The sequence below is a fragment of the Prionailurus viverrinus genome, chromosome D1 (genome assembly GCF_022837055.1).
Source record: "Prionailurus viverrinus isolate Anna chromosome D1, UM_Priviv_1.0, whole genome shotgun sequence".
Classification (NCBI taxonomy): domain Eukaryota; kingdom Metazoa; phylum Chordata; class Mammalia; order Carnivora; family Felidae; genus Prionailurus; species Prionailurus viverrinus.
This window is the reverse complement of record NC_062570.1, coordinates 96,503,437-96,528,355: the sequence shown is the minus strand read 5'-3', so window position 1 is coordinate 96,528,355 and position 24,919 is coordinate 96,503,437. Positions and strand designations below refer to the sequence as shown.

Here is a 24,919-nt window from a genome sequence, read left to right as displayed (position 1 = left end):
TTCGTGAGCTGGCCCTGGTTATCTCCTGATGGGCCACTGTCCCCTTTGCAGTCCGTGCTCTAGATTTACAGTTCTTCCATCAGTTCCTCCAACCTGTCAAGCACATTCACCTCCAGCCTTTTCTTCTACCTGGAAACCCTTCCCACATCTCTTCTCCCAGGGTTAATCGGCCTTTAGGGCTCACTTTAAATATTACTTTCTCAGAGACCATCTCTGACACCCTCAGCTTTCTCAGTAACATATTCTTTCATTACATTCACAGCTTGTTCAATAGCTGTCTTCCATAAAAGCAGAATGAGTATCAGTTTTATTTACTGCCGTATCTCTGGAATTTTACGTGTTGAATGAATTAGCACATGAATCAATCAACAAACAGAAAGGAAAGGTGCCCTATAATAAAGTATTTGTCTGGTCTTTGTCCCAGATTTCTGGGGTAGAGGTTCTAAACCCTTGCTATTTCCAAGATGATAGGAGTTTCTTTGTAATTCATGGTGGGCTTTTTTTTTTTTTTTTAAGCTTTATTTATTTAAGTAATCTCTACACTCAATGTAGGGCTTGAACTCATGACCCTGAGACCAAGAGTCACATGCTCTGCCTGCTCTACTGACTGAGCCAGCCAGGTTGGTTGGCCTTTGGATCACAACTGAGATTATGCTAATGAGATGAATCAGGATGGGGCTTGGTCACCAAAGAGACCAAACTGTGTGACTAGGAGGCTAAGGCCTTGAGCCAGCCCAACCTGCGAAAAGGGAGAGGGACTAGAAACTAAGTTCAGTCACATAGCCAAAGATTCAATTAATCATGTCTACATAATGAAACTCCAATAAAAATTCTGGACACTGAGCTTTCTGGTTGGTGAACATTAAGCACAGGCAGGGGGTTCACCTTAACCCCACAGAGAGGCACAGAGTTCAGAACCCTCTCAGATCTTGCCCTATGGGTCTCTTTATTTGGCTAGTATTAATTCCTATCCTTCATAATAAAACTCTACTTGTGAGTGTAGTGTTCTCCTAGTTCTGTAAGATGTTCTAGCAAATTATCAAACCTGAAGGGGTGATGGGAACCCCCAAATTTGTAGCCCGTTGGTCAGAAGTGCAGGTGGCCTGGAGACTGCTATATTTGAACTAAGGGCAGTCTTGTTGGGAACTATGCCCTGAACTTGTGGAGTGCACATTAACTCTGGGTGGTTAGGGACAAAATTGGATTTCATTACAAAAGGGAAGTTTTGGAAGTGTCTTAAACCCATAAATCATATCCTGATGTAATAGGCAAACGACCATCTGTGCTATCATCCCATCATGTTCCTGTAAGCCTTTCCTATATACTTAAGCTAATAGCCTCTGCCCTTTCTTGGGCGTGAGCCATTTTATACCTGAGCTATGGGGGCAGGTGGTGGTATTTCCAAACATGAAAATTTATCTTTGGTACTCTCTCAACTAACTTTCTCTTGCCCTTCTATTCTTCCTCCCTTTCACAACACCCCACTGACCAACCTACCACTACAGTTTCCTCTTTTTTGTTGTTTTTTTAAAATTTTAAGTAATCTCTACAGTGGAACATGGGGCTCGAGGACTCAGGGGACCCTGAGATCAAGAGTCACACACTCTACTGACTAAGCCAGCTGTACCCTTCTACAGTTTCCTCTTTAAGTCTCTTCCTTTCCATTTCAAAATGATTTTTTCACGTCTTTCACTAACTACAACAGCCATTTCCTGCAGGTGACTAATCCATCAAGGTCATAAACTAAATGTACTAATCCCAGTAAGATGTAAATGAAGATGTCACTGGCCCTTTCAGAGACATTTTAAAAGTCAACTTAAAGCTAATTTCTAATTGGTAAAGTTCCTGAAGAGAGCAAGAAGTTAAGAAGTAGCTTTATAAATTTCTAAATTCTCTGAAGAAGCAAGACTCTTCTACTTGTAACTTCCTTAGTCAGCTGGGACTGGGAAGCTACACAACTCTTAACAAGTTCCTTCCTTCCCAGCGGTCCTGAAGAATTTTCCACAACCCAGTTCCTACAGGCCTTGGCTCTCTCTCCTCAGCCTATACCTATTTCTCTTCCTTTGATATATTGGGGACTTATATTGGGGACTTATATTGAACTATAAGGAAGTCACCTCTGGATTCCAACCCAAATAACCTAGGAGTTTGCCATTTGGAAGCTAACTGGCCCTTTCCCTGACTAGTGAATAATATTCTTGGGCCTTCTGTTGAGAAGCTTTAAAGACTTAAGTATAAACAGAGATAGAGTAGACTGACCTTAACTATTCATCTCTGCTCAAACCATATTTGAGGATAAATATTCTCAACACTTGACCATTCTCTATCGTATAACATTCCGGAAAATACTAGGTTTTAGAGAAGAAAAATGGAACACATGCCTCCAAAGCATTACCCATAAACTATAAGGTTGCATGGGCAAAGATAACAAAAAGATATCTTTGCATTTGGCTGAGGAGAAAGGAAGGACACAAATTAAAAGAAAATATCCCCTCAAATATATAAGCGGAGCAAGTATTCACTTAAAATGGCATGGGAAGAAAAAGAAGAGTAAGTTCTATTCTAGCTTTTGCAGTCAATAATTTTTGCAATTAATTGACTTTTATTATCTATACTATTGTTGGCTACATACTATTATCTATACTGTTATTTATACTATTGCCATTGTCTATACTATGTCTATACTATTTTTAATATTACACTATTAAAATGATGCCTCTTCAGAAAATTATGGCACTGCATGCACATAGGAAAAGGTCAATAGGTAATAAACACTCCTGAATACACTAAGCCAGCACAGCGTCACATCAGCCTGTACCAACTAATTCTCTTGATTCTGCAACTTACACAAAGCATGACAGTATGCATGGAGAAGACCTTGATAGCGTTTGGCATGGTGAGATTCTTGGTCTAGGACGCATTAAGAGCTTGAATAAAGCTGTGATTGATTTTTTTTAATGATTCACAAATGAAGTAGCTGTTTTTTCCATGAAGACCTTTTTATTTTTTCTTCTAGGACAAAGAATGTCACTTTTTAAAGGTTAAAAAAAAGTCATAGTAGTGGAATTTGAAAACAGTGTTGTCTGTGGCATACTTCAAATCCAAGGCTACTCTTTTGGCCTTGGTAAATTACGCCTCCTGCGATGTGTTATGCCAAGTCCTCCAAACCAACAGTGGAGCACACATGAGAATCTCTCCTGAGGAAGCAAGCAAGTAAGCATTGTAGCATTTGCATTTTGTTAACCCGATTGTTTGCTTATTCAAAGCAGTATTGATGTCATTTTCTCTAAATAGTTGAAGTTTTTTAAGCTTTCTCAAATCTGTGTTTCTTGGCATTTGCCTGAAAGAAGACAGCAGATGCTTACTTATTTTACATAACAGAGTTAAGAATCCAACTTCTCAACCTTAAGCATTTATAGTCTATCAAGTTACTGTGACCTTTCAGTATAAATTCAAACAATTCATGGCCATTTTCTTCCCACTTATCTTACCGAAAACTTGATGTTTCTTTCATGACAAAGGGCTTTAGCATTTTCCTTTGAAATTCTGACAATGCTAATTTTCTTTATTAAGCACTGACTATATACTTTGGTGGTTAATGCTATTCAAACAAATGGAGTATACCTTGGTGATTTATTTTTCCTTTTTTTTTTTTTTTTTTTTTTTCATTTTTGGGACAGAGAGAGACAGAGCATGAACGGGGGAGGGGCAGAGAGAGAGGGAGACACAGAATCGGAAGCAGGCTCCAGGCTCTGAGCCATCAGCCCAGAGCCTGACGCGGGGCTCGAACTCACGGACCGCGAGATCGTGACCTGACTGAAGTCGGACGCTTAACCGACTGCGCCACCCAGGCGCCCCTATTTTTCCTTTTATCATTCCCAGTTTCATTAATACTCAGTAGAAAAAATTCCTTTCTACGTCTTCATATAGATTGCTAGGTCTTACCAGAAATCCATCTACATGTTTATTATTTTAGCAAATGTAAGAAAGGTGAGGCCATGACATTACACGAAGGAGGAAGGAGAATAAATGAGATTATTTCCTCCTTATGAGACAGAGGTTAGGGTATGTGGGATCTGGGTGGGGAGGAAAGAGGGAGGAAGGTGAAGAAGATACATACCCAGGGAATTATAAAAAAAAAAAAAAAGGAAACGGGGGCACCTGGGTGGCTCAGTTGGTTAAGTGTCTGACTTCGGCCCAGGTCACGATCTCACGGTTCATGGGTTCAAGACCTGTGTTGGGCTCTGTGCTGACAGCTCGGAGTCTGGAGCCTGCTTCAGATTCTGTGTCTCCCTCTCTCTCTACCCCTCCCCCACTCACACTGTGTGTGTGTGTCTCTCTCTCTTTCCAAAATAAACATTTAAAAATATTTTTTAAAAGAAAAAAATACATAAAAAGAAAACATAAACATTAGATTCCTCCCCCAACAACAGGTTCTACAATACAACCTGTTCTACACTAGAGAACGAACTGTAAGATTAGAGTTGAAATATGACCTAGTGATAAAATGTAGCTCATAAAGTGTTTTATATTTATATTTATATTTATATTTATATTTATATTTATAAGGTGTTTTAGTAGTTCCCTCCAAAACCTTGACAAAATTACGATGCAATATAAGTCTATCTGCTAATAATTGTCAATAATTATGTACACCTTATGATTAAGGAGACAGTTGTAATAGAGTAGGAAGAAAACAAAACACTCAGCCAGTTAATAAGATAATGTACGTGAAGATGGTGCTATAGACTTGAAAGGATTATGCAAACATAAGCTACAATTATTTTTATCATCGATTTGTCACCAAATAGAAATTTATGCGTGTAAGTTGTGTGTGTGTGTGTGTGTGTGTGTGTGTGTGTGTGTGTGTGTATGCCAATAAGTAATCAATCAGTTTAATTGCAGTGTAACTTTAAAGCGGGGTTTCTCAGCCTCAGCACTCCTAAGATTTTAGGTGATGTCCTTGCTGTGGGAGAGTCTGTCCGTGTGTTGTAGGATGTTTAGCAGCTTCCCTGACCCGCTAGACCTGACCCACTAGGGGCTACTAGAAATTCTTCCACCTCCTCCCTCAATTAGTCACCATTAGAAATGTCTCTGGACAATGCCAGACAATGCAAAATTGCTCCTGGCTGAAAACCCTGTTAAAGCCTAAGAAAAATGTAAAAATTATGGCTCACCCACACAAACTGAGGATGAGAGACAGCCAGTATGAACTGGAGGCAAAGATGTCCCTCACTGGGCACAATATGGCTACTGAACACTTAAAACGTGGCTAATCAGAAATGAGAAATGTTGCAAGCGTAACATATGTAGGAAAGGAAGACGTAGTATGAGAAAAAGAATGCAAACGATTTCAATAACTTTTTATATGGATTACACGCTAAGGTGATATTTTGGATATGGAGGGCTAAAATAAAATACATTACCAAAATGAACTTTATCTGTTACTGTTTACTTTTTTTAAATGTGGCTACTAGAGAAGTTAAAATGACACACTGGCTCATGTTATATTTCTATATTTCTATCAGACAAGGGCTGAACTTGAGCGAAAACTATCCCTCCTTCACACTAATATTCTAAGCAGCCTTTCTTTGATGACAGGGAAGGGAACTCAAAAGAGCTCTGTCCTCAGTTTTTTCCTTACATTCTCTATATTTGCCTTGGATGAGCTCTAGTCTCAATGTTTCAATGAGATTACTATTTGCAGATAACTAATCTCCAAACTCTATCTCCTGTTCATAGCTCAACTAAAACCTAGATCCAGGGCACCTGGCTGGCTAAGTTGGTAGAGCATGGGACTCCTGATGTCAGCATCATGAATTTGGGCCCCACATTAGCTGTAGACATTATTTAAAAAATAAACTTTAAAAAAAAAGAGAGAGAGACAGAGAGAACCCTACTTTAAATAAATAAGTAAATAAATAAATCAATCCTAGATCCGTATATCCAACTATCAACTTAACAACTCCACTTGGGCATCCTGGATGAACCCCAAACTTAAATGATCCTCATCCCAAACAAGATTCCTTCAGGATTCCTCATTTTAGTAAATGGCCCCATTGACCAGGTTCTCAGGCCAGAAACCTGAAAGTCATCCATGAGTGCTCTCTTCTTCATCCCCCTTGCAATCTCTCACAAAATTCTGCTTCATTTACTTCCTAATATTTCTGGAATCCTCCTTTCTCCCACCCCACGGCCTAGGCCAAGTCACCATTACTGTGCCCTATATCAACTCCCTCTTCCCCTTTATACTCTTACTACACCATACCCTGCCCTTCTCAAAAGTGCTGTCTTTCCTACTAGAACATTATACTACATGAAGTCAGGCGCTTTCTTGTTTGTTGCTATGTCTCTGGTTCTTTGACGAAAAAATGAATGAAAGCATAAAGAGGGTACAAACTGCTACCTTACAGGTTGCAATTTACTAAGGAGCTGGACTGTAAGAACAAGGGTTCCATTAGCATATGAGGCCTGGAAAATATCAGTCTTTATGTCTAAATACAGACTTAGGTGTAGACACAAGTCCTAGGGTTCCAGAAGTGGGGAAATGTGCTTGGGCACCACATGCCCTGTACTCTCATCCTTCACAGATCTCTCTACTGTGCCTAAACTCACACTGTAAACTCTCTATATGTTGGGTCAGGAAAGAACAGCTGAGAGTGCCTTTTAAAATCCTCCAGCCCTCCGGGAAAATGATGCCTGACATTTCCCATCTTCAGCACCATTGTCTCAGAGTATCTATAGTTTCGAAGTTACCCAGTGAAAAGCAGCTAAAAGTTACACAAAGCTTTAAACAATCATGAACTATTTCTGAAAGAAAATTATTCTCCAAGAATAGAAGTTCAAGACAAATCCCTTCTCATTAGGGATCCTCAATCTACCTCTGCGCCTAAGCCAGCCTTCATTCCCCTATCCATGTACAACTAGTTTGAAAGGGTGGAGAATGGACCATGGCCGTGTCTATCCTAACTAGTAAGTTACAGCTGCTGCTGATTAGGAAGTTTGAAATGACAAGAATTTTATAGATGTTAGTGGTATTCTGGGTATTCCAGAACTGGGCTAAGAAGGAGGAACTTGTAAAAGATTCCAGGCAATGTAGGTATTTAGAGAAGAACATGTAGACACATGGGCAAAAACCACACCCATGTCTCCATTCACCTTTTGCCATGGGCTCTCCTATAAGTGGGAGAGTAGTGGTGTGGGTAGGCAGGGTGTGGTGTTATGTGATAGGGATCAGGCAGGAGCTGAAGCACAGCACGTCAAGGCCAGGGTGAATTGCAAGTCCAAGGGCACTACATAGGCTACATATATGTAACTCTTTTCTTTTATTGTCTTATCCAGAAATTATATAGAAGACCACTCTTACAGTATGAGGAGGGGAGGTGGGGTCTCAACTAAAGAAAGGTTAGGAAACTTTTTTTTAAGCTTATTTATTTATTTATTTATTTTGAGAGAGAGACAGAGAGAGAGTGAGAGACAGCACAAGCACACATGCAGGGCTGAGGGGCAGAGAGAGAGGGAGATAGAGAATCTCAAGCAGGCTCTGTGCTGTCAGCTCAGAGCCGGATGTGGGGCTCAATCAGAGCATCTGACTCTTGATTTAGGCTCAGGTCATGATCTCATGGTTTGTGGAATTGAGCCATGAGTAGGGCTCTGAGCTGACAGCATGGAGGCTGCTTGGGATTCTCTCTTTACCTCTCTCTCTGCCCCTCACCCCCGTGTGTGTGCTTGTGCTCTCTCTCAAAAATAAATAGACTTAAAAAAAATTTTTTTAATGTTTATTTATTTATTTATTTATTTTTTAAATAGGAACACACCTTTTTATTTATTTTTGAGACAGAGAGAGACAGAGCATGAACGGGGGAGGGGCAGATAGAGAGGGAGACACAGAATCGGAAGCAGGCTCCAGGCTCTGAGCCATCAGCCCAGAGCCCAACGCGGGGCTCGAACCCACAGACTGCGAGATCGTGACCTGAGCTGAAGTCGGATGCTACCGACTGAGCCACCCAGGCACCCCAATGTTTATTTATTTTTGAGAGAGAGAGAAACAGAGTGTTAGCAGGAGAGGGGCAGAGAGAGAGAGAGGGAGACACAGAATCTGAAGCAGGCTCAAGGCTCCAACCTGTCACAACAGAGCCCAACATGGGGCTCAAACTCATGAGCTGCGAGATCATGACCTGAGCCGAGGTCAGCTACCCAACCGACTGAGCCACCCAGGCACCAAGACTTTTTTTTTTTTAATTATTTTCTCTTTATTTTTTCTCCTCTGATAACCCCCAGAAGAAAATGATGACAATTACCAACCAGGCTCACACCAATTTAGGTAGTGGGATAAAGAAATTTGGCAAAGAAGCAAAGCTTTTCTGCACTAGATGTTCTGTGTCTTTCTGGAAATGACTCAAAAAGTGATGAGTACCTTCACAGAGCCCATTTTTTCCCCTTAAAATGTGGTGACTCTTTTCCATAATAATGTTCAACACTTGCGCTATGTTAGCAAAAGCATCGCTTTTTAGTAATTAATAAGAGCAAGGTAGCCAAGATATAACAAAATGAAGTAGCAGACTTGGAAAAAACAAATAGAGGGCAGAATCCTGACTTTACTACTTGGTCTTCACATGACCTTAGGCAAGACTCTCAGCCACATATTCTCAGCTGGGGTGATCCATCCCAATGGTACAAAAACTGGCTCAGGGAGTGGGTAGTTTAAGATCTTATTCTTTGTCCGTTAAGGCACAGATATACACACAGTACATAAATAAGACATACTTCATGAGAGGGAAGATTAGGAGAAAGTAATGTCTAAAAGGGCTCTTTGGGTGAGAGAAGGGTGGTAACAAACAAAAGGTTGAGAAACACTTTCCTTGGCCTCCATTTCCTCACCTGTCAAAATGGGTATTACCCACCTTAAAGAATTATTATGACAGAATCATATCTAAATACATACAAAGAGAATGAGAGACAGAAAATAGAGAAAACAAGCAAAATTGTAAAATAGTCATTAAAATAGAAAACACAAAGACCTAAATGTATATAGATTAATGCCATCTAATAATCAATTGTATAACAAGACCGTTTTCTTCTCACTACTCATTTTACCAACTGAATACCTAATCCACAAAGAAAATGTACAATCATAGTAAAAGTCAATTAGTAAATGTAAGAAGAATCTATAAATGCGACAACGATACCAACCTAAAACACCAATTTTCAGGCCTGCCAAGCTTGTTTTAATTTTATCATAAATATCTTCTGATGCAAAGTCAACAGCAATGGTCATTGTTTCCACCTTGAATTTTTCTCCTAGGGAAAAAAAAAACACAAATGGAGAGAGAGAGGGAGAATTACAACATGACAATTAAGATGAAAACAACTGATGATATTATCTTTTCAAACCCTTTTCCCTGTCCAATTCGATATGAAATTTAGACCAGGATAATTTTAAGCAATCATGAGACCATCTAAGAGATGATACAGAGTCAACACAATAATTCTGCAATAAAAATTCCAATGTTGTTACAGAGCTGGCTGACTGCTCCTTAATCAGTTCTTCCTCTATAAATCAGTAATGACTCCTTTTTAGACCTGTAGGTACAAATAATAAAACATGTAGGGCACCTGGGTGGCTCAGTCAGTTGGGCGGCCGACTATAGCTCAGGTCATGATCTTGTGGTCTGTGAGTTCAAGCCCCGCATCGGGGTTTGTGCTGAGAGCTCAGAGCCTGGAGCCTGCTTCCGATTCTGTGTCTCCCCCTCGCTCTGCCCCTTCCCTGCTTGCTCTCTGTCTCTGTCTCTCAAAATTAATAAACAATAAAAAAATAAAAAACAAATAATAAAACATGATTCGTATCATAATGTTATATACTGTTTAAATACCACTGGTTTTGTGATTTTAATTGCAAACAATGCTTCATAATTTCAGGAAGAAGGATTTATATTCCAAAATGTTTTAAAGTGTGATATATAAAAGTCCATCTTATTAGGGCACATGGTGGCTCAGTCGGTTAAGCATCTGACTTTGGCCCAGGTCCTGTCTCATGGTTCATGAGTTTGAGCCCCTCATTGGACTTTCTGATGACAGCTCAGAGCTTGGAGTGTGCTTTGGATTCTGTATCTCCTCTCTCTGCCCCTCCTCTGCTTGCTTTCTCTTTCGAAAATAAATAAACATTTTAAAAAAAAAAGTACATCTTCTTAAAATGGAAATAAAATTAATATGATCGTAATGGAATTTAGAGGCTTGGTTAATAGTTAATAGCCACTACATTAAAGAATCCACACAAAACGCACAATAATACAGCTGCAAAGTGACATAAGAAAAGACCTCACTCAGTTTTCTACTTTGTACAGGACTACTGAGGTACAAACAGAGCTAATGAAAATAACAGATTGAGAAATGAGACTCTGGAGAAACTGACCTTACTGAGGTAATGCAGAATTTTACTTCTGCCCTCACTCATGAGCCCATTTGAGAAGATGGCATGGACTGTGAGGTCCCCCAGGCACGGGTACCAATTTTACTTTCATACGTATTTGCTAAATGGCTTTGAGCCATTTGCTAAATGGCTTTGCAAGTCACATTTCCTCCATGAGCCTCACTCAGCAACCTCTCCCGAAAATGAAGGTGAGGCTACCCAGCTTAAGATTCGAGGCTCATGTGGTATCTAGTGATATACAAGAGGCACTCCATAAATGTTGGTCCCCTCTCTCCTCCACTAACCCTGTTCTCACTTCACTTAGTGAAGTTCAGGTAACCAAGAATGCTTACTCTTTGGAACTTGATGAGAATCCAAAAGAATTTAAAAATCCTGCTTCTAAAAAAATAGATTTTTCTTCATTTGAAGTTGATGCTGGCTCATCACAGAGTATGCAACATTGATCCACACAGGTCACCATTCTTGATCCACCACTAAAGAGCTGGTTCACGAGAGATCAGTTTCTTAGTCTCAAGGAAGTATTGACCTTAGGTAGGAACCCATGAACGAACTAGAGATGAGAATATCTGACCTACAAAATATCGTATCTGGTGTTAAAGGCACACTTACTATTCCAATATAAATGAGTTATTATATGTGTTCATGTAATGGAGACCCACATACACAGTTGTCATTTTATAATAGCTGGTTCAACAGGTCTTATTATAAATGGTTCCCAGGATTTATTACCAGAAAGTAAAGAACACTGCCCTTATTAGAGCCACAGATTCACAAGAAAAAAAGAGCCAAATCAAAAGGCTGAAGGATACCTTTTATTAAATGTAAAACTTTATTCAGGAATAAAATAAGATAAACTTATCTATTTATTTTGAGAAAAGCAAAGTATGTTTCCACACCAGTGCTATATACTGACATTTAGGAAAATTCTCTCCAGTAATAAAAGCCACCTCACAACCCCTGAATCAAATTTACTCTTTTAAATCTCACAGGATTTGGGGAATGTACTTATAACATAGAGTCTTATTATAGATGGGCTGCTAAAAATATTCAGAGACCCTTTTGGAAAGAATGTCATTTTATTTAATAAGAACCCTCAAGTAAGCTTTTCTTTGTACTCACGTTAGGATAAGCAAAATGGCTTCTGATGCAAGTTTTTCAAGGTAAATACAATTTTGAACTTGACCCTGAATTACCCTGAATCATGTCCTACTCCAGTTAACACTGTTGTTCTTCTCCTGCGCTCCACTGCCTCCATCGTGAGCTTCTTCTGCAAAGTAGGTCTGCTCACATCTCCCCCCCCACCCCCACCCCCACCAACCCCCCAGAGCTCCAGCTGGCTTACAAATCTTACAGTGAGGGTCACAGTCAGCCGCGATAGCCTAACACTGCTTTGAACTCACCTCCACCTCCCTATTCTCCTGGGTGTCCCCAGTTCTAGCTGCACAGGCCCTGAGCAAGTGTTTAAACTCCCCAAACACACTCAGGGCTTTTGCACTTACGGTTCCCTCTGCCTAGAATGTTCTTCCGCATCCCTGTGTCTGTTGGATCTTTAGGCAAATGTTACCTCTTCATGGAAACCCTCCTTGACTACCTTTAAAAAAAATGCAACCACTCCTCCACTAGCACCCCCGGTCCCCCTTCCCAGCTTTATTTCATTCCATGGCACTTAACCACCCATCCTCTAATATACTATGTATCTTAATAATACCTGTATTTGCTATCATCTCTCCCCCTCCCCCCAGCCCCACATTAAGCTTTGTAAAGACAAGAACTTGGGTCTATTTTGTTCAGTTGCTCAACAGTATCACAAAGGATCCAGGGTCTTTCCTCCCTCCTCTCTTATTCCCTTAGGCTGGCTCCCCTCCTGGTTTCACGAAAGCCACTGCCCTTCCAAACATCCCATACAGACAGCAACGTGAAGTGGCAGAAATGCGACATCCTGTTACATGTCCCTTCTAGAGAGTGAGGAAAATTTCCCCAGAGTCCAGCAAACTCCCCTCACATTTCCTTTCCAGGATTATGAGATATGCATGCTCTTGACCGGGCCCACGGACAGGCTTTAAGGATTCCATGCACTGTCCCCACTACCACCGCCAAGTTGTGTTGGAGAGAAAGAGCACCATGCACATAAGAATAGGACGGCACAGGGGTCCAGGCAATCAGAAGAGAATTATGAGGAGTATTCTAAAAGCTGAGGTGGGAGGTAGCTGGCTTCCTGAAGGAACTGGGGAACTAAATCTAGGCATCTTCCCCCTTCCCATCACCTACCAGCCCTCATCTGACCCCGCCAACAGAAATCACACAGATGAACAAACATCCTCTAATTTGAGGAGGTAATAAAGCACCTGGAACAGACGTGGGTACCATATACACATAATACAACCTTCATTTCCTCCTTCACCACCTCCCTAAACCCAGGCTCTTCATAAGACCACCAGTCCACACCACTCAGCAACAGCCCACTGCTAGGGAAGAATAAGAACTTTATCAAAGCCTCTGGAGAGGTACTTGTGAGTACTCTGATCCTCGGCCACCACAAAGGCACAAGGGATGACAGCTGGGTAATAAGTTAAAATCAATACCCTATAAGTGTAGGATAAAGGTACACAAACAAATAAATCTGGATGTTGCAATGGAAAGACATAGGCACTCAACTGCCCCTTCCAGGAAATTCTGGTTGCCCTTGGCTATTGGAGTATCATCAGCAGAGAGCTTTCAGGTGTCAGCCCCTTCAGGGATTGCCTCGGCTTCACAGAGCTGCCTGGACTGAGATCATGCCTTTCCCATGATGTCCACATATGACTGATCGAGGTGGGAATATAAAGCCATTGGACCACTTGTACATATCAGCTTCTGACTCCAAAATCATAGTCTGTTTATTGTCCTATTTTCTATTCTTTCATAATGCCCTAGTTATAATTACACTAGCTTTAAAACAAGTTTTAATATTTCTAGTGGTACAATGCTCCTTCATTACTATTCTTTTTCCAAAGTTTATTGGTTATCCTTACTTGTTTAGTCAGTTTTCACTGGGGTTACATTAAACGTTTCAATTAAATTTATGAAGGATGACAATGTGGCATTCCCTCCAGGCTCTCCATTTACTCAGTGTCTCACAGTAAAATCTTGTGGTTGTAAATTGTTAAAGAAATTAAAGAACTAAAGAATGCCATTATTAGAATATTACACACCGTTATGCAAAGATACTCAATACTGTTGATAATTCCTACTGTCAAACCACTTGGTATTTCAAACTGTGTAGGCTGGCATCCTGCCACTTACAATTGTGGCCACAAACAATCATGCCCTCCTCCCTTTTTTCAGATTGGAGTGATTCTGGGATGGTCTTGGCCCACTATTTCTCAGCCTAGTGGCAGAGACCAAAAACTAAGAAGCAAAAAGCTGACAAGTGGTATGAGCTGCTCAAGGCAGTCAACTCACCAGAAATGGAGGCTGAAAATCAGCTCTGGCTTGTGGGAAATGAAGCTAAGAAATAGCTGGGTTGATAACATTATTCCCTTTTTATTTACCAGTCCACCGAAAGCCATCCAACCACAATTGTGGAATCAGAGAAAAAAATATTGCTTGTAACTACAAACCTATATAATAATGAGCATTCTCACTGTCTGAAACCATTCCGTTACTTCCAAGCATGGGTGCCGTGCTCCTCCAGTCACATGGTTACTCAGAGGACTGTAAATTAGTGTAGGGTCAAGTCCGGAATTGACAGAGAAGGAACTGCACATATAAGTAGTCTCAAGATGCTGCTAAACCCTCTCAATATTAAAACTATCACATTATTAGGTTCACATCTTAAAAGGTCACGAAACATATTCAGAATAGTCTTAGTTTAACATCCTTCTAAGTCTGGCCATCAATATTTTCATTTTGCTCAACAGATTCACATCTCCTAAATAATCTTTCCCTAAGGATAATTGTATAGGTCTCAGAAAGACTGGTCTTGGGGCGCCTGGGTGGCTCAGTTGGTTAAGCATCCAAATCTTGGTTTCAGATCAGGTCATGATCCCTCGATTCATGACATGGAGCCCTGCGTGGGCTCTGCAGTGATAGTGTGGAACCTGCTTAGGAGTCTCTCTCTCCCCCTCTTTTTGCTCCTCCCCTGCTCACGCTCTATTTCTCTCTCTTTCTCAAAATAAATAAATAAACATTTAAAAAAAAAAAAAAGGAAAGACTTGTCTCATTTTTCCCCTGGGTATCGGGATAGTGGGTCTGCGAATGCTAGCAAAGAGGTCTAATCTACATAAACTCATGTATTATTTATAATTTTTTCTATTAATAAAACCAAAAATAATATATTGGTTCTCTTTTGTCCCTACATCTGCTCCAAATAAACAATCTGCTATTCTCCTAAGTTTCAGGTACTTTCCATTATGAAACTCTTGTTGCATTCACCCTTCCCCATCTTTTCCGTATTATAAATTTCATCATTTAAGATTCCAGTTGTGGGGCATCTGGGTGGCTCAGTCAGTTGAGCGTGGGACACTTGACCTCAGCTCAGGTCATGAGCTCGCAGTTGTGGGATCCAGCCCTGCAGCATCAGGCTCCACATTAAGCAAGCAGTCTGTTTCAGATTCTCTCTCTCCCTTGCTCTTTGCCCCCCTCCCCTCGCACGTGCATGCACACTCATTCGCATGCTCTCTCTCTCTCTCTCTCTCTCTCTCTCTCTCACACACACACACAAAATAAACATAAAAAAAAAAAAAAAGACTCAAGTTGTGCCACCAGCCCTGTGTACTGTCTTTTCATGATTCCCATTTCTTCCAAGGTAAAGCCATTTACTCTCTCAGCTGTGTTCCTAAAGACCTTCTAAACTTAGTAAACTTAGCCTAATGTATTGTGCAAACAGTCTATTTCCCAACAAACATGGATCATTCTCTGTCACCTTTGTATATACAGCACCTACCACAATGCCTGGAGCATAACAGAGGTGACTCAAATGTTTGCTGAATGACTAAATACATCCAGGCTGATACAGCTGGTTTATTAAAATCACGGGGTGCCTGGGTGGCTCAGTTGGTTAAGTGGCCAACTTTGGCTCAGGTCATGATCTCGCAGTTTGTGAGTTCTAGTCCCACGTTGGGCCCTGTGCTGACAGCTCAAAGCCTGGAGCCTGCTTCGGATTCTGTGTCTCCCTCTCTCTTTGCCCTTCCCCAGCTCACACTGTCTCGGTCTCTCTTGAAAATAAATGTTAAAAAAAAAATTTTTTTTTAATAAAATCATCTTTTCAGTACTTCTTAAACTCTTCCCTATAGAAATAAAACTGTAGGGTGGTAAGAGATGTCCATTATGAGACATAATAACATACAGTACTTACTATTAGGCATTATAAAGCATTAAGATAAATTGAGAAACAAGTCCATTCCTCTGTCCTGCATGGGTCGGATTATAATTCTCATAGAGACAGAAACATTTTAGAGTTGTATGAAACCATCCAGTCCCATCTAAAAAAAAAAAAAAAAAAAGTACTTCCGGGAGCTTAACTCAGGGCACAGAGATGAAGGTTGAAGATATTTTAGTCATGGACCACTCTGTCTATCCCGTCCTGAAAAAGATAATTAGGGGAGAGGAGCGACTCTTGGGGAAATAGTACTATATTCAATGCCTACCCATTTTAGCTCCTTAAATCTAAATTCATTAAATGCAGTTTATAACCATAAAAATACACTCCGTGTTTTGAAGAACCTCTCCATTTTCACATAAAATGTTTTAGAGTAGTTAGAAATGTAAAAAGTACCAGAAGTCTTTTGTACTTTCTGAATTTGAAGGGGAAAACAAAGAACAAAATGTCCCCTAAATTCTACTTCCCTCCTTTTGCTATTTTCCTTTCTTCCCCCAGGCCTTATCATCTCCCTCTTCCCTTACCCCTCAGGGTAAGATATCTCCCCACAGAGAAAGCCTCCCTTAGGTAGCTATGGAGAAAAGGTGATAGTGCCTTAGAAGGGAATAATTCATCTGACTCCATTTTTAAAGACCCACTTAATTATAATTTATCAAAGATGTTACACAAATAATGGTACATTTCTTTTTTTCATTGTCCTTGAAAACATTCTCATGATCATTTTAATCTCATAAGAAGAGACCCACTTTGAGTCAAATAAAAAAAATTCATCATAGCATCATCAGGATTCCATCCCAAACCAAGTATTTCTTTATTTTAAGCCAAGGTTATTATATTTTATTCATTATAGGCTATTTAACTAGAACAACCATCTGTAATAAATAAAAACTGTATATCATGCAAATTTATTTTACTGATAGCACATGAATAGATTCCATTCTTTTGAAAGCTCTGAGTTATACACTTGGTTCAAATATTGTAGACCCTTGGACAAGGCACCTTTGAAGAAATTTTCAAATAAGGATGTTTATTTTCCACACTCAAGGAAAAGAAAAAGGCCTGCCAATGGAAACATCTGAATTTTATGTTTTGAGGTGAGAAAAATGCAAAAGATATTCCTAACATTACTAAAGATTCCCAGATGATGTAGCCAATACTATGTAAGCAGAGTGTTATGGGCTGCAGGTTTGTGCCCCCAAATTCATATGTTGAAGGCCTACCTCCCAGTGCGATGGCATCTGGAGGTAGGACCTTTGGCAGGTAACTAAGGTAACTAGGTTTAGGTAAGGTCTTGAGGGTGAGGTTCTCATGATGGGAGTAGAGTCCTCATAAGAAGAGGAAGAGAGGGGTGCCTGGGTGGCTCAGTCAGTTAAGCGTCTGACTTCAGCTCAGGTCATGATCTTGCAGTCCATTTGTTCAAGCCCCATATTGGGTCTGTGCTGAAGCTTGGAGCCTGGAGCCTGCTTCGGATTCTGTGTCTCCCTCTCTCTAAAGCTTGTGCTTTGTCTCTCTCAAAAATAACACAATTTTAAAAAAAGAAGAGGAAGACAGAGAGCTCTCTCCCCACATGCATGCACCAAGGAAAGGCCATGTGGGGACACAGTGAGAGGGCAGCCATCTAACAAGCCAAGAAGCAGGCCCTCACCAGGAACCGAAACTTCCAGGACCTTGATCTTGGACTTCCCAGCCTTTAGAATTGTGAGAAATAAATGCACGTTGTTTGAGATACCCAGACTATTAGGGGTGCCTGGGTGGTTGAGTCAGTTAAATGTCCAATTTCGGCTCGGGTCATGATCTCACGGTTCATGGGCTTGAGCCCAGTGTCAGGCTCTGTGCTGACAGCTCAGAGCCTGGAGCCTGCTTCGGATTTTGTGTCTCCTTCTCTTTCTGCCCCTCCCCCGCTCATGCTCTTGTCTTTCTCTCTCAAGAATAAACATTAAAAAAAAATACACACATACACACACACACAGACTATGATATTTTGTTATGGCGGCCTGAGCTGACCAAAACAGAATTTGTTCAACAAAGCGTGGGATGCAGTTAGAAGCTCTGGACCTGAGAACCACCTCAGCCACTTGTTGGCTGAGGGCCCTTCACTCAAGCCTTTTAACCTGCAGGAATTCCCTTTCCTACAAGAAATAACACTCACCCTGCAGAGTTCTTGCGAGTACATGAGAATGTGTTTTACAAACCTGTAAAGTCTACAAATGTTATCTTTTTTTATATCTGCCAACATTGACAAAGACAACCACATCACATACAGTTGTTTTCCCTAAACGGCATAGGCTGCCATAGGCATTTTCTGTATCATTCATTTTTTCCCCTTTGCATCAGCTGCATAGCTGTTTTCAAACTGCACACGCACATCCCACTCTACTTTAAAAAGTGACTGAGTTATTAGCATATTATTCATGGAATCACTGGTCATGATACGCTATTTTTAGCAATGCCTTTGGTGCCCAAGTATTTCCTTGACCCAATCTGCCTGTAATTAACCTTTGAATTACGTTTTATCTGTTCCAAAATGCAGATTTTTACTCATGTTTTGTCTTTGAAATCAAGATGCCATACGAGTTATGGCATGCCAGTTTAATCGGTGGTTTTTCTATCTTAATGCTTAGAAGCTGCACCATGGTTTCATGACCACTACCACATCAGATGTGATGAAAGAACCCTAGGACCCTGCTGACAATCCAGCCTTTCTGTAATGTCACAAAATGAACCAAGGATGGCTTCCAAAAGCAAGATCCTCTGGTGTGCCTGTGCTTGTAACAATCCTCCACCACCACCACCAGTCAAGAAGGCAGGAGACTTCCCACTCTAAACTAAGACCCAAAAACCTTAGCACTCTGCTCATTCATGTGGTCAGGGGCCATAAGCATTTGCCATCAGACAACTCCTCTCACTCCCTACGTTGTCAGATAGGAGAGCAGCGTCCATGTCTGGGATTTTCTTTGCCGCCATATCCTCAGAACCCAACAACACCTGATTCACAATAGGTGCTGAACAGATATGTTTCGACTAAGTAAATTCATGAAGTACACCCTGAATAGTCTCCCCATGTCAGACTTTACTCCGAGTATAACAGATCCTCTCAAACAGGCTGCATTTGGTGCAAGAGATATGCGTGAACCCAACTGATGTTCTAATAAATAGGAACAAAGAGCAATAGAAGAAAGCAACTCACTCTTGCAGAGTGGGGCTTTAAATAGGACATTTGTGTTGAGTCCTTGTGTAGGAACTGGCCATGCAAAGAAGCGGGAGAAAGAAGCAGGCAGAGGTAGAAAGTGGAGGAAAGGAAAAGCATGTTTTCAGAACCCCTGTGGCTGGCGTATGTCATGCACAGGGAGAAGAGGAAAGAAAATACCCTGTAGAAGGAAGCTGGTAGAGGATTTATGTGCCAAGATAACAAACAGGACTAATGACATAATTTGTGGGGCCCCCTGTTCAAAAATTATTAAGAATTTCAAGATGGCAAGAGCAGAGCATTAAACCAAGTGTGGGCCCCTCTAAGGGGCAGGTAGGGGAGGTGCTATGAAAATGTAGAGGCCACACACCTATGAAGGCAGCCGTATAATAAGGCTATTAAACTGGAAAGTGACAAGATCACACTTGTAGCTCAGGAAGGAAATGCTAGTGGCAGAGGACAGGACACACAGCCTGCTATAAGAAAGTGGCAGGCGGCAAGGAGAGAACACAGCAGCTGGTGCTTTAGTCCCATGAGAAAGGAGGCCCCCAAGGAGAGGGGCAGGCCGGCTGGGAGAGACTTCTGAGTTAGAGTCTGATTAGACACGCAGCTCTAGGGAGAGAGGACACAATGGTTTTATTCATTTGCTTTAGAAATCTGGTTAATAAACTATCCCACCTCAGAGCTAAAAGAGTCTTCATAGATTTCCGGCAGAGGCACTGTCCTTGTAATTATGTCTCACCATTTTTTAAAATCATTAAAAAAAATGTTTATTTTTTAGTTAATCAAGTTTTTTCTTGAGGTAGCTTACTTCTCTTTGTTGGCTTGAAAAATGAAATTATTACCAATGAGATTTGGGCCAGAGTTGACCAATTTTCCATGCAGGATAGCTGTGAACTAAAAACCAAGTCGGGCAAAGCAAGAGAGATATATGTGTAACCCACCACACATTCCTCCTTTCATCTTTCAAAAAGAAAGATCACGAAAATGAATTAGAAGTCAAATATCACACAGTACCTTTCTTCTAAAAATTCTGATTGAGCTACTGCTTTTTTGGGGTTTTTTTGGGGGTTTTTTTTTTTGGTTTTTTTTTTTTAAGTAACTACTTTTTATTTTAACCTGTCACTCTGTTCTCATGAGATTCCATTCTGGTTTTGTGAAATCGTGCCACAGGAAAAAAGTATTCTTTTCAAGATCTGGGTCTCTCATTTTGGCATTTAGAAAAAGGAAGCTTAACAGTTGCTTTTGTTTCTTAACAACAACAAAAAAAGAACTTTTGAAAAAATTACCATAAAATTTAAAATATCAGCTATTGAAATGAATATTTACTTTATGGCAATTAACACTTTGAAGATAAATATAGTTCAACAACATTTTGCCAAGAGTAGAACCATCTTTTCTGTTCAACACACACACACAAAAACCCCTCTTCATTTAAATTGTTAAAAGAACATAGTTTTCACATATTAAACCAAAATGAAAGCAAAAAATGCCTGATTTAGAGTCTCCTTTTAATACTAAGGATAAACACTTGGCACAGATCAGCCTGAGTCTAAGATGCCCTAAAGAACCCAAAGGTACCATGTAAAAAAATGCATAGGGTTGCAGTTCATATTCTACCAACTAAACAGGAGGAATAACTATTAGAGTTATCAATGACTGAACATCAGCTACCTGCCAAGAACTCCAAGTGGCATTACATCATTTAATCTGCATAAGAACGTACCGTTATACTGCCGAAACTTGCAAATGATTATTCCCATAAATTTCAGTTTTCAACATCCAAAAGGCAATTTTTAATTTTGAAGTAATTTCAAGCAGAGGAAAGTAGCAAACAGTGTACAAGTAAGTTTCTTTCCTGAACCATGTCAGATTCAGCTGCTAACAAGATGTCATCCATCACCCATAAATGCTTCCATATAGTGGTTCTCAAAGCGTGGTCCATGATTTTATGGGTCCCTGAGAGTCAAAAATACTCAGACGTTAATTATCTGCAAGCTTCAGTGATGGCACAAAAGCAATGGTGGGTGAAAGTGCTAAAACCTTAACGTGCATTAAAGCAGTGACACCTCATGATATCCTTCACATACCTGTAGTAAGAAAGAAAAAGTTTTGTTTAAGAATGTCCCTTGAGGGGCGCCTGGGTGGCAACAGTCCCTTAAGCAACCAACATCGGCTCAGGTCATGATCTGCTTTGGATTCAATGTCTCCCTGTCTCTGTCCCTCCCCGACACACATGCGTGCATGAACTCTCTCTTTCTCTCTCTCTCTCTCAAAATAAACATTAAAAAAAAAGAATATACCTTAGCAGTAAAACCACTAATTTTATTACATCTCTACCCTTGAGTACACATCTTTTTAACGTGTTGTGTGACAAAAAGTATGCATAACACATTTTCTCTGTGTACAGGTGTCTTGGGGAGAAGCATTTGTGCAATTGAGTCGTGCAAACTGAATCAGGCCGTTTTCATACTGTGCCATTTTACATGAAAGAATGGACATAAAAACTATGCTTATTCAGATTTGGCAGACATTTTAAAAAATGAAGTGAGTTTGTCACTTTAAGAAAAACAACCAACAGCGGCATTATGGGTGGTTCGGTCAGTTAAGCGTCTCTTGAGTTTGGCTCAGGTCACGATTTTAAGTTTCTTGAGATCCAGCGCAAAGCCTGCTTGGGATTCTCTCTCTCTGCCCCTCCCCTGGCTCGTGCGTGATCTCTCAACATAAGTAAAAAAGAAAAGAAAATCAACAGTATTTGTCGCCCATGATAAAATTTGAGCTTTTAAATGAAAATCAGAATTTTGGAAAACTTGTAGCTACCTTCATGTGCTTGAGAGAGACGATTTTAAGGGTAAGATTGGGATGGGAGTGAGATTAATAGGTGTGATTTTTATTTGTGCTGAGTCAACATTTATGACATGTGTAAAACTCAGGAACCAGTTTTGTCTGATTTTGGTCACTACACACAGTTACTAAATCATAATAGATAAAAGATCTACTCAAAGTGCGAGGTAGACAAATGGATTTCAAAGTAACTGAGTCTGAAAATACATTGATATGTTTTCAGACTCCACATTGCAGCTAACTTTTAAGAAACCTCCACTTAAGGAGTTCTGATGTAGTATCAAAGAAGAAAATCCAATATCTTTTTTGAAAATCCAATATCCAATTACTTCAAGAGGCTATTGAAATCACTTCCTATTTTCCAACTACATTACCATGTAAAGCCAGATTTTCTTCTAGTTTAACCAAACTAACATCACAGCAGACTAAATGCAGGAGATATACAAATGTAACTAACTCCTTTCTACTGTGCCACATATTAAAGAGATTTGCAAACATGTAAAACAACTCCACTCTGGTCACTGAATTTTGTTTTGTTTCAGAACATATGGTTATTTTTCCTGCTTAAAAATGTTATATGAATATGTAATGGGTTTACTGTTATTCTTACATGAATTAAATAATTTTTTAATTAGTCAGTTTGAATTTGTAGTACAACCAACATTGATAACTCTGTCCCACATAAACAAAAGCTCTTTCGGGCCCTCAATATATTAAGAGTGTAAAGGCGTCCTGAAACTAAGAAGTTTATGAACATTGCTTTAATATGTATTTCCTACAAAGATAGTCTCCTAAATAAGATAGCCATCAAAATCAGGAAATTAACATTGATGCATTACTGCCTTCTAGTCCTCAGAACCCGATCAAATTTTACCAACTTCTCCAACAATGTCCTTTACAGAAAAAGGATCCAAATCAGAATCAGTCGTCACATTTAGCTGCCATGTCTGTTTAGCCTCTTCTAATCTGGAACAGTTTTTCAGTCTTCTCTTGACCTTTATTCATTCTCTTAACTGTGACACTTTGAAGATTACAGGCCAATTACTTTGTAGAGTATCCCTCAACTTAAGTGTGTGTTTCCGCACAATTAGATTTAGACTATGCATCCTTGGCAGGACTATCACAAAAGTGAAGTTGTGTTTTTCCCACTGCATCCTATCAGGTGGTACACAGTTCTAATTGTCCCACTACTGATGAAGATAACTTTGATCTCTTATTAAGGTGGTGCCTGCCAGGCTCCTCCCCTGTAGAGTTACTATTTTTCCCTTTGTAATGAACAAGTATTTTGCTATTCTGTAGGGAGATACCTTGAGAATATATAAAATCCCATTTATTCCTTTTTGTAAATTTAAATATAAGTTAACATACAGTGTTACATTAGTTTCAGGTTACAATATAATGATCCAACAATTCTGTACATTTCTCATTGCTCATCAAGATATACTTTTTTTTTTTTTAAGTTTGTTTACTTATTTTGAGACAGAGAGAGAACAAGCAAAAGTAGGGGAGGGGCAGAGAGAGAGAGGGAGAGAGAGAATCCCAAGCCCCCTGGGGGGCTCAATCTCATGAACCATGAGATCATGACCTGAGTGGAAATCAAGAGTCAAATGCTTAACCGATTGAGCCACTCAGGTGCCGCAAGATAAGTCTACTCTTAAGAGATACTCCAGACTCAGCTTCTATTCTCTCTGCCCCAGCCCTGAACTACCCATTTCTCCAAGGAGCCCTGGATCCTTTATTAAAAACCTATCTGGAAACCAAGATCTGGGTGCTGTGTTTGGTACAGTTGGGGTGGTGCTGCTCCCAGGAAAGACCATATATAAAGCCTAGGCAACCAACTTTGGCAGTGTAACAGGCACTGACTCTGAGTTGTCAGCACAGAGCCCAATGCAGGGCTCAAACCCATGAACCTTGAGACCATGACCTGAGCCCAAGTCAGATGCTCAACTGACTAAGCCACCCAGGCACCCCTGAGAGATACTTTTATACCGTAGCCAAAGATGAGGTAGGGAGGCCTTGGGGTTCCTCTCCAGAGTTCAGAACATTATAAATCATCTTAGATACTAAACACACAAATGTCTTTGACACATACCGTGTAATAAAGGCTGATAAAATACTGTAAGTTAAGGTTCAGTTTCAGAAGGGATAGCTTTGTGGCCTTCACTTGGTAGCCAGAAATGTAAATAGTAAATAAATATCTGAGTTTTTTTTTTAATTTTTTTTTCAACGTTTTTATTTATTTTGGGGACAGAGAGAGACAGAGCATGAACGGGGGAGGGGCAGAGAGAGAGGGAGACACAGAATCAGAAACAGGCTCCGGGCTCCGAGCCATCAGCCCAGAGCCTGACGCGGGGCTCGAACTCACCGACCGCGAGATCGTGACCTGGCTGAAGTCAAACGCTTAACCGACTGCGCCACCCAGGTGCCCCTAAATATCTGAGTTTTGTAGGGGCAAATCACGCTCTTAGTTACTTACTGAGCTTCATGCTAAACATACATAGACAACTCTGTACTTTGACCAAAGCACTTCCGGAAAGTGTGCCAAACAGATATTGAAAAGTAAAGCCGGTTTGTCTACAGAAACCATTTATAATTGGAATTTCTGTCACTAAAATCAATCATAGCTAAGACCAATAATATACTATATACACAAACATATAATACCACTAGCCTCTATAATAATTTAAAATGGTAAAATTATGTTCCCAAATACTGATTGTTTTGAGGACCCAATTTACTGTAAACTATGTGTATGTGTATATATGTATATGTGTGTGGATGGCATATAAAAATGTAATTCTCATATATATTTGGCCTTAAAACACATTAGTCAGTCCCACTTATCTTAATATACAGTAAAACTGCCTTCTTAGGATTTAGGAGAATGATTTGGATAGCACAGGTCTTTAAAAAAGAAGTTCAAGGAGGTATAACCAAAACCTCTCTTATATTAACAAATTTCCCTCTGGGTGACGGAAACAGTGTCCCTTCCACTGCCCTTACAGTGGCCTCAAAGTACTGCCATAGGAGCTCAACAGATACCATTACAATGAAGGCAAAACTGAGGGGTTTCCTCGGTACTTACAAAAAAATGAACAAG

At 40.2% G+C, this 24,919-nt stretch overlaps 1 protein-coding gene across 1 annotated transcript in view; it reads right to left on the bottom strand.

Moving 5' to 3' along the window:
• Positions 1–24,919, bottom strand: part of HSD17B12 (hydroxysteroid 17-beta dehydrogenase 12) — a 167,614-nt gene that overhangs the window by 51,550 nt on the left and 91,145 nt on the right. Inside the window, exon 4 of the mRNA XM_047878031.1 lies at positions 9,193–9,300. Within this exon, the coding sequence (XP_047733987.1) occupies positions 9,193–9,300 (108 nt within the window). The remainder of the gene's footprint in view (positions 1–9,192; positions 9,301–24,919) is intronic.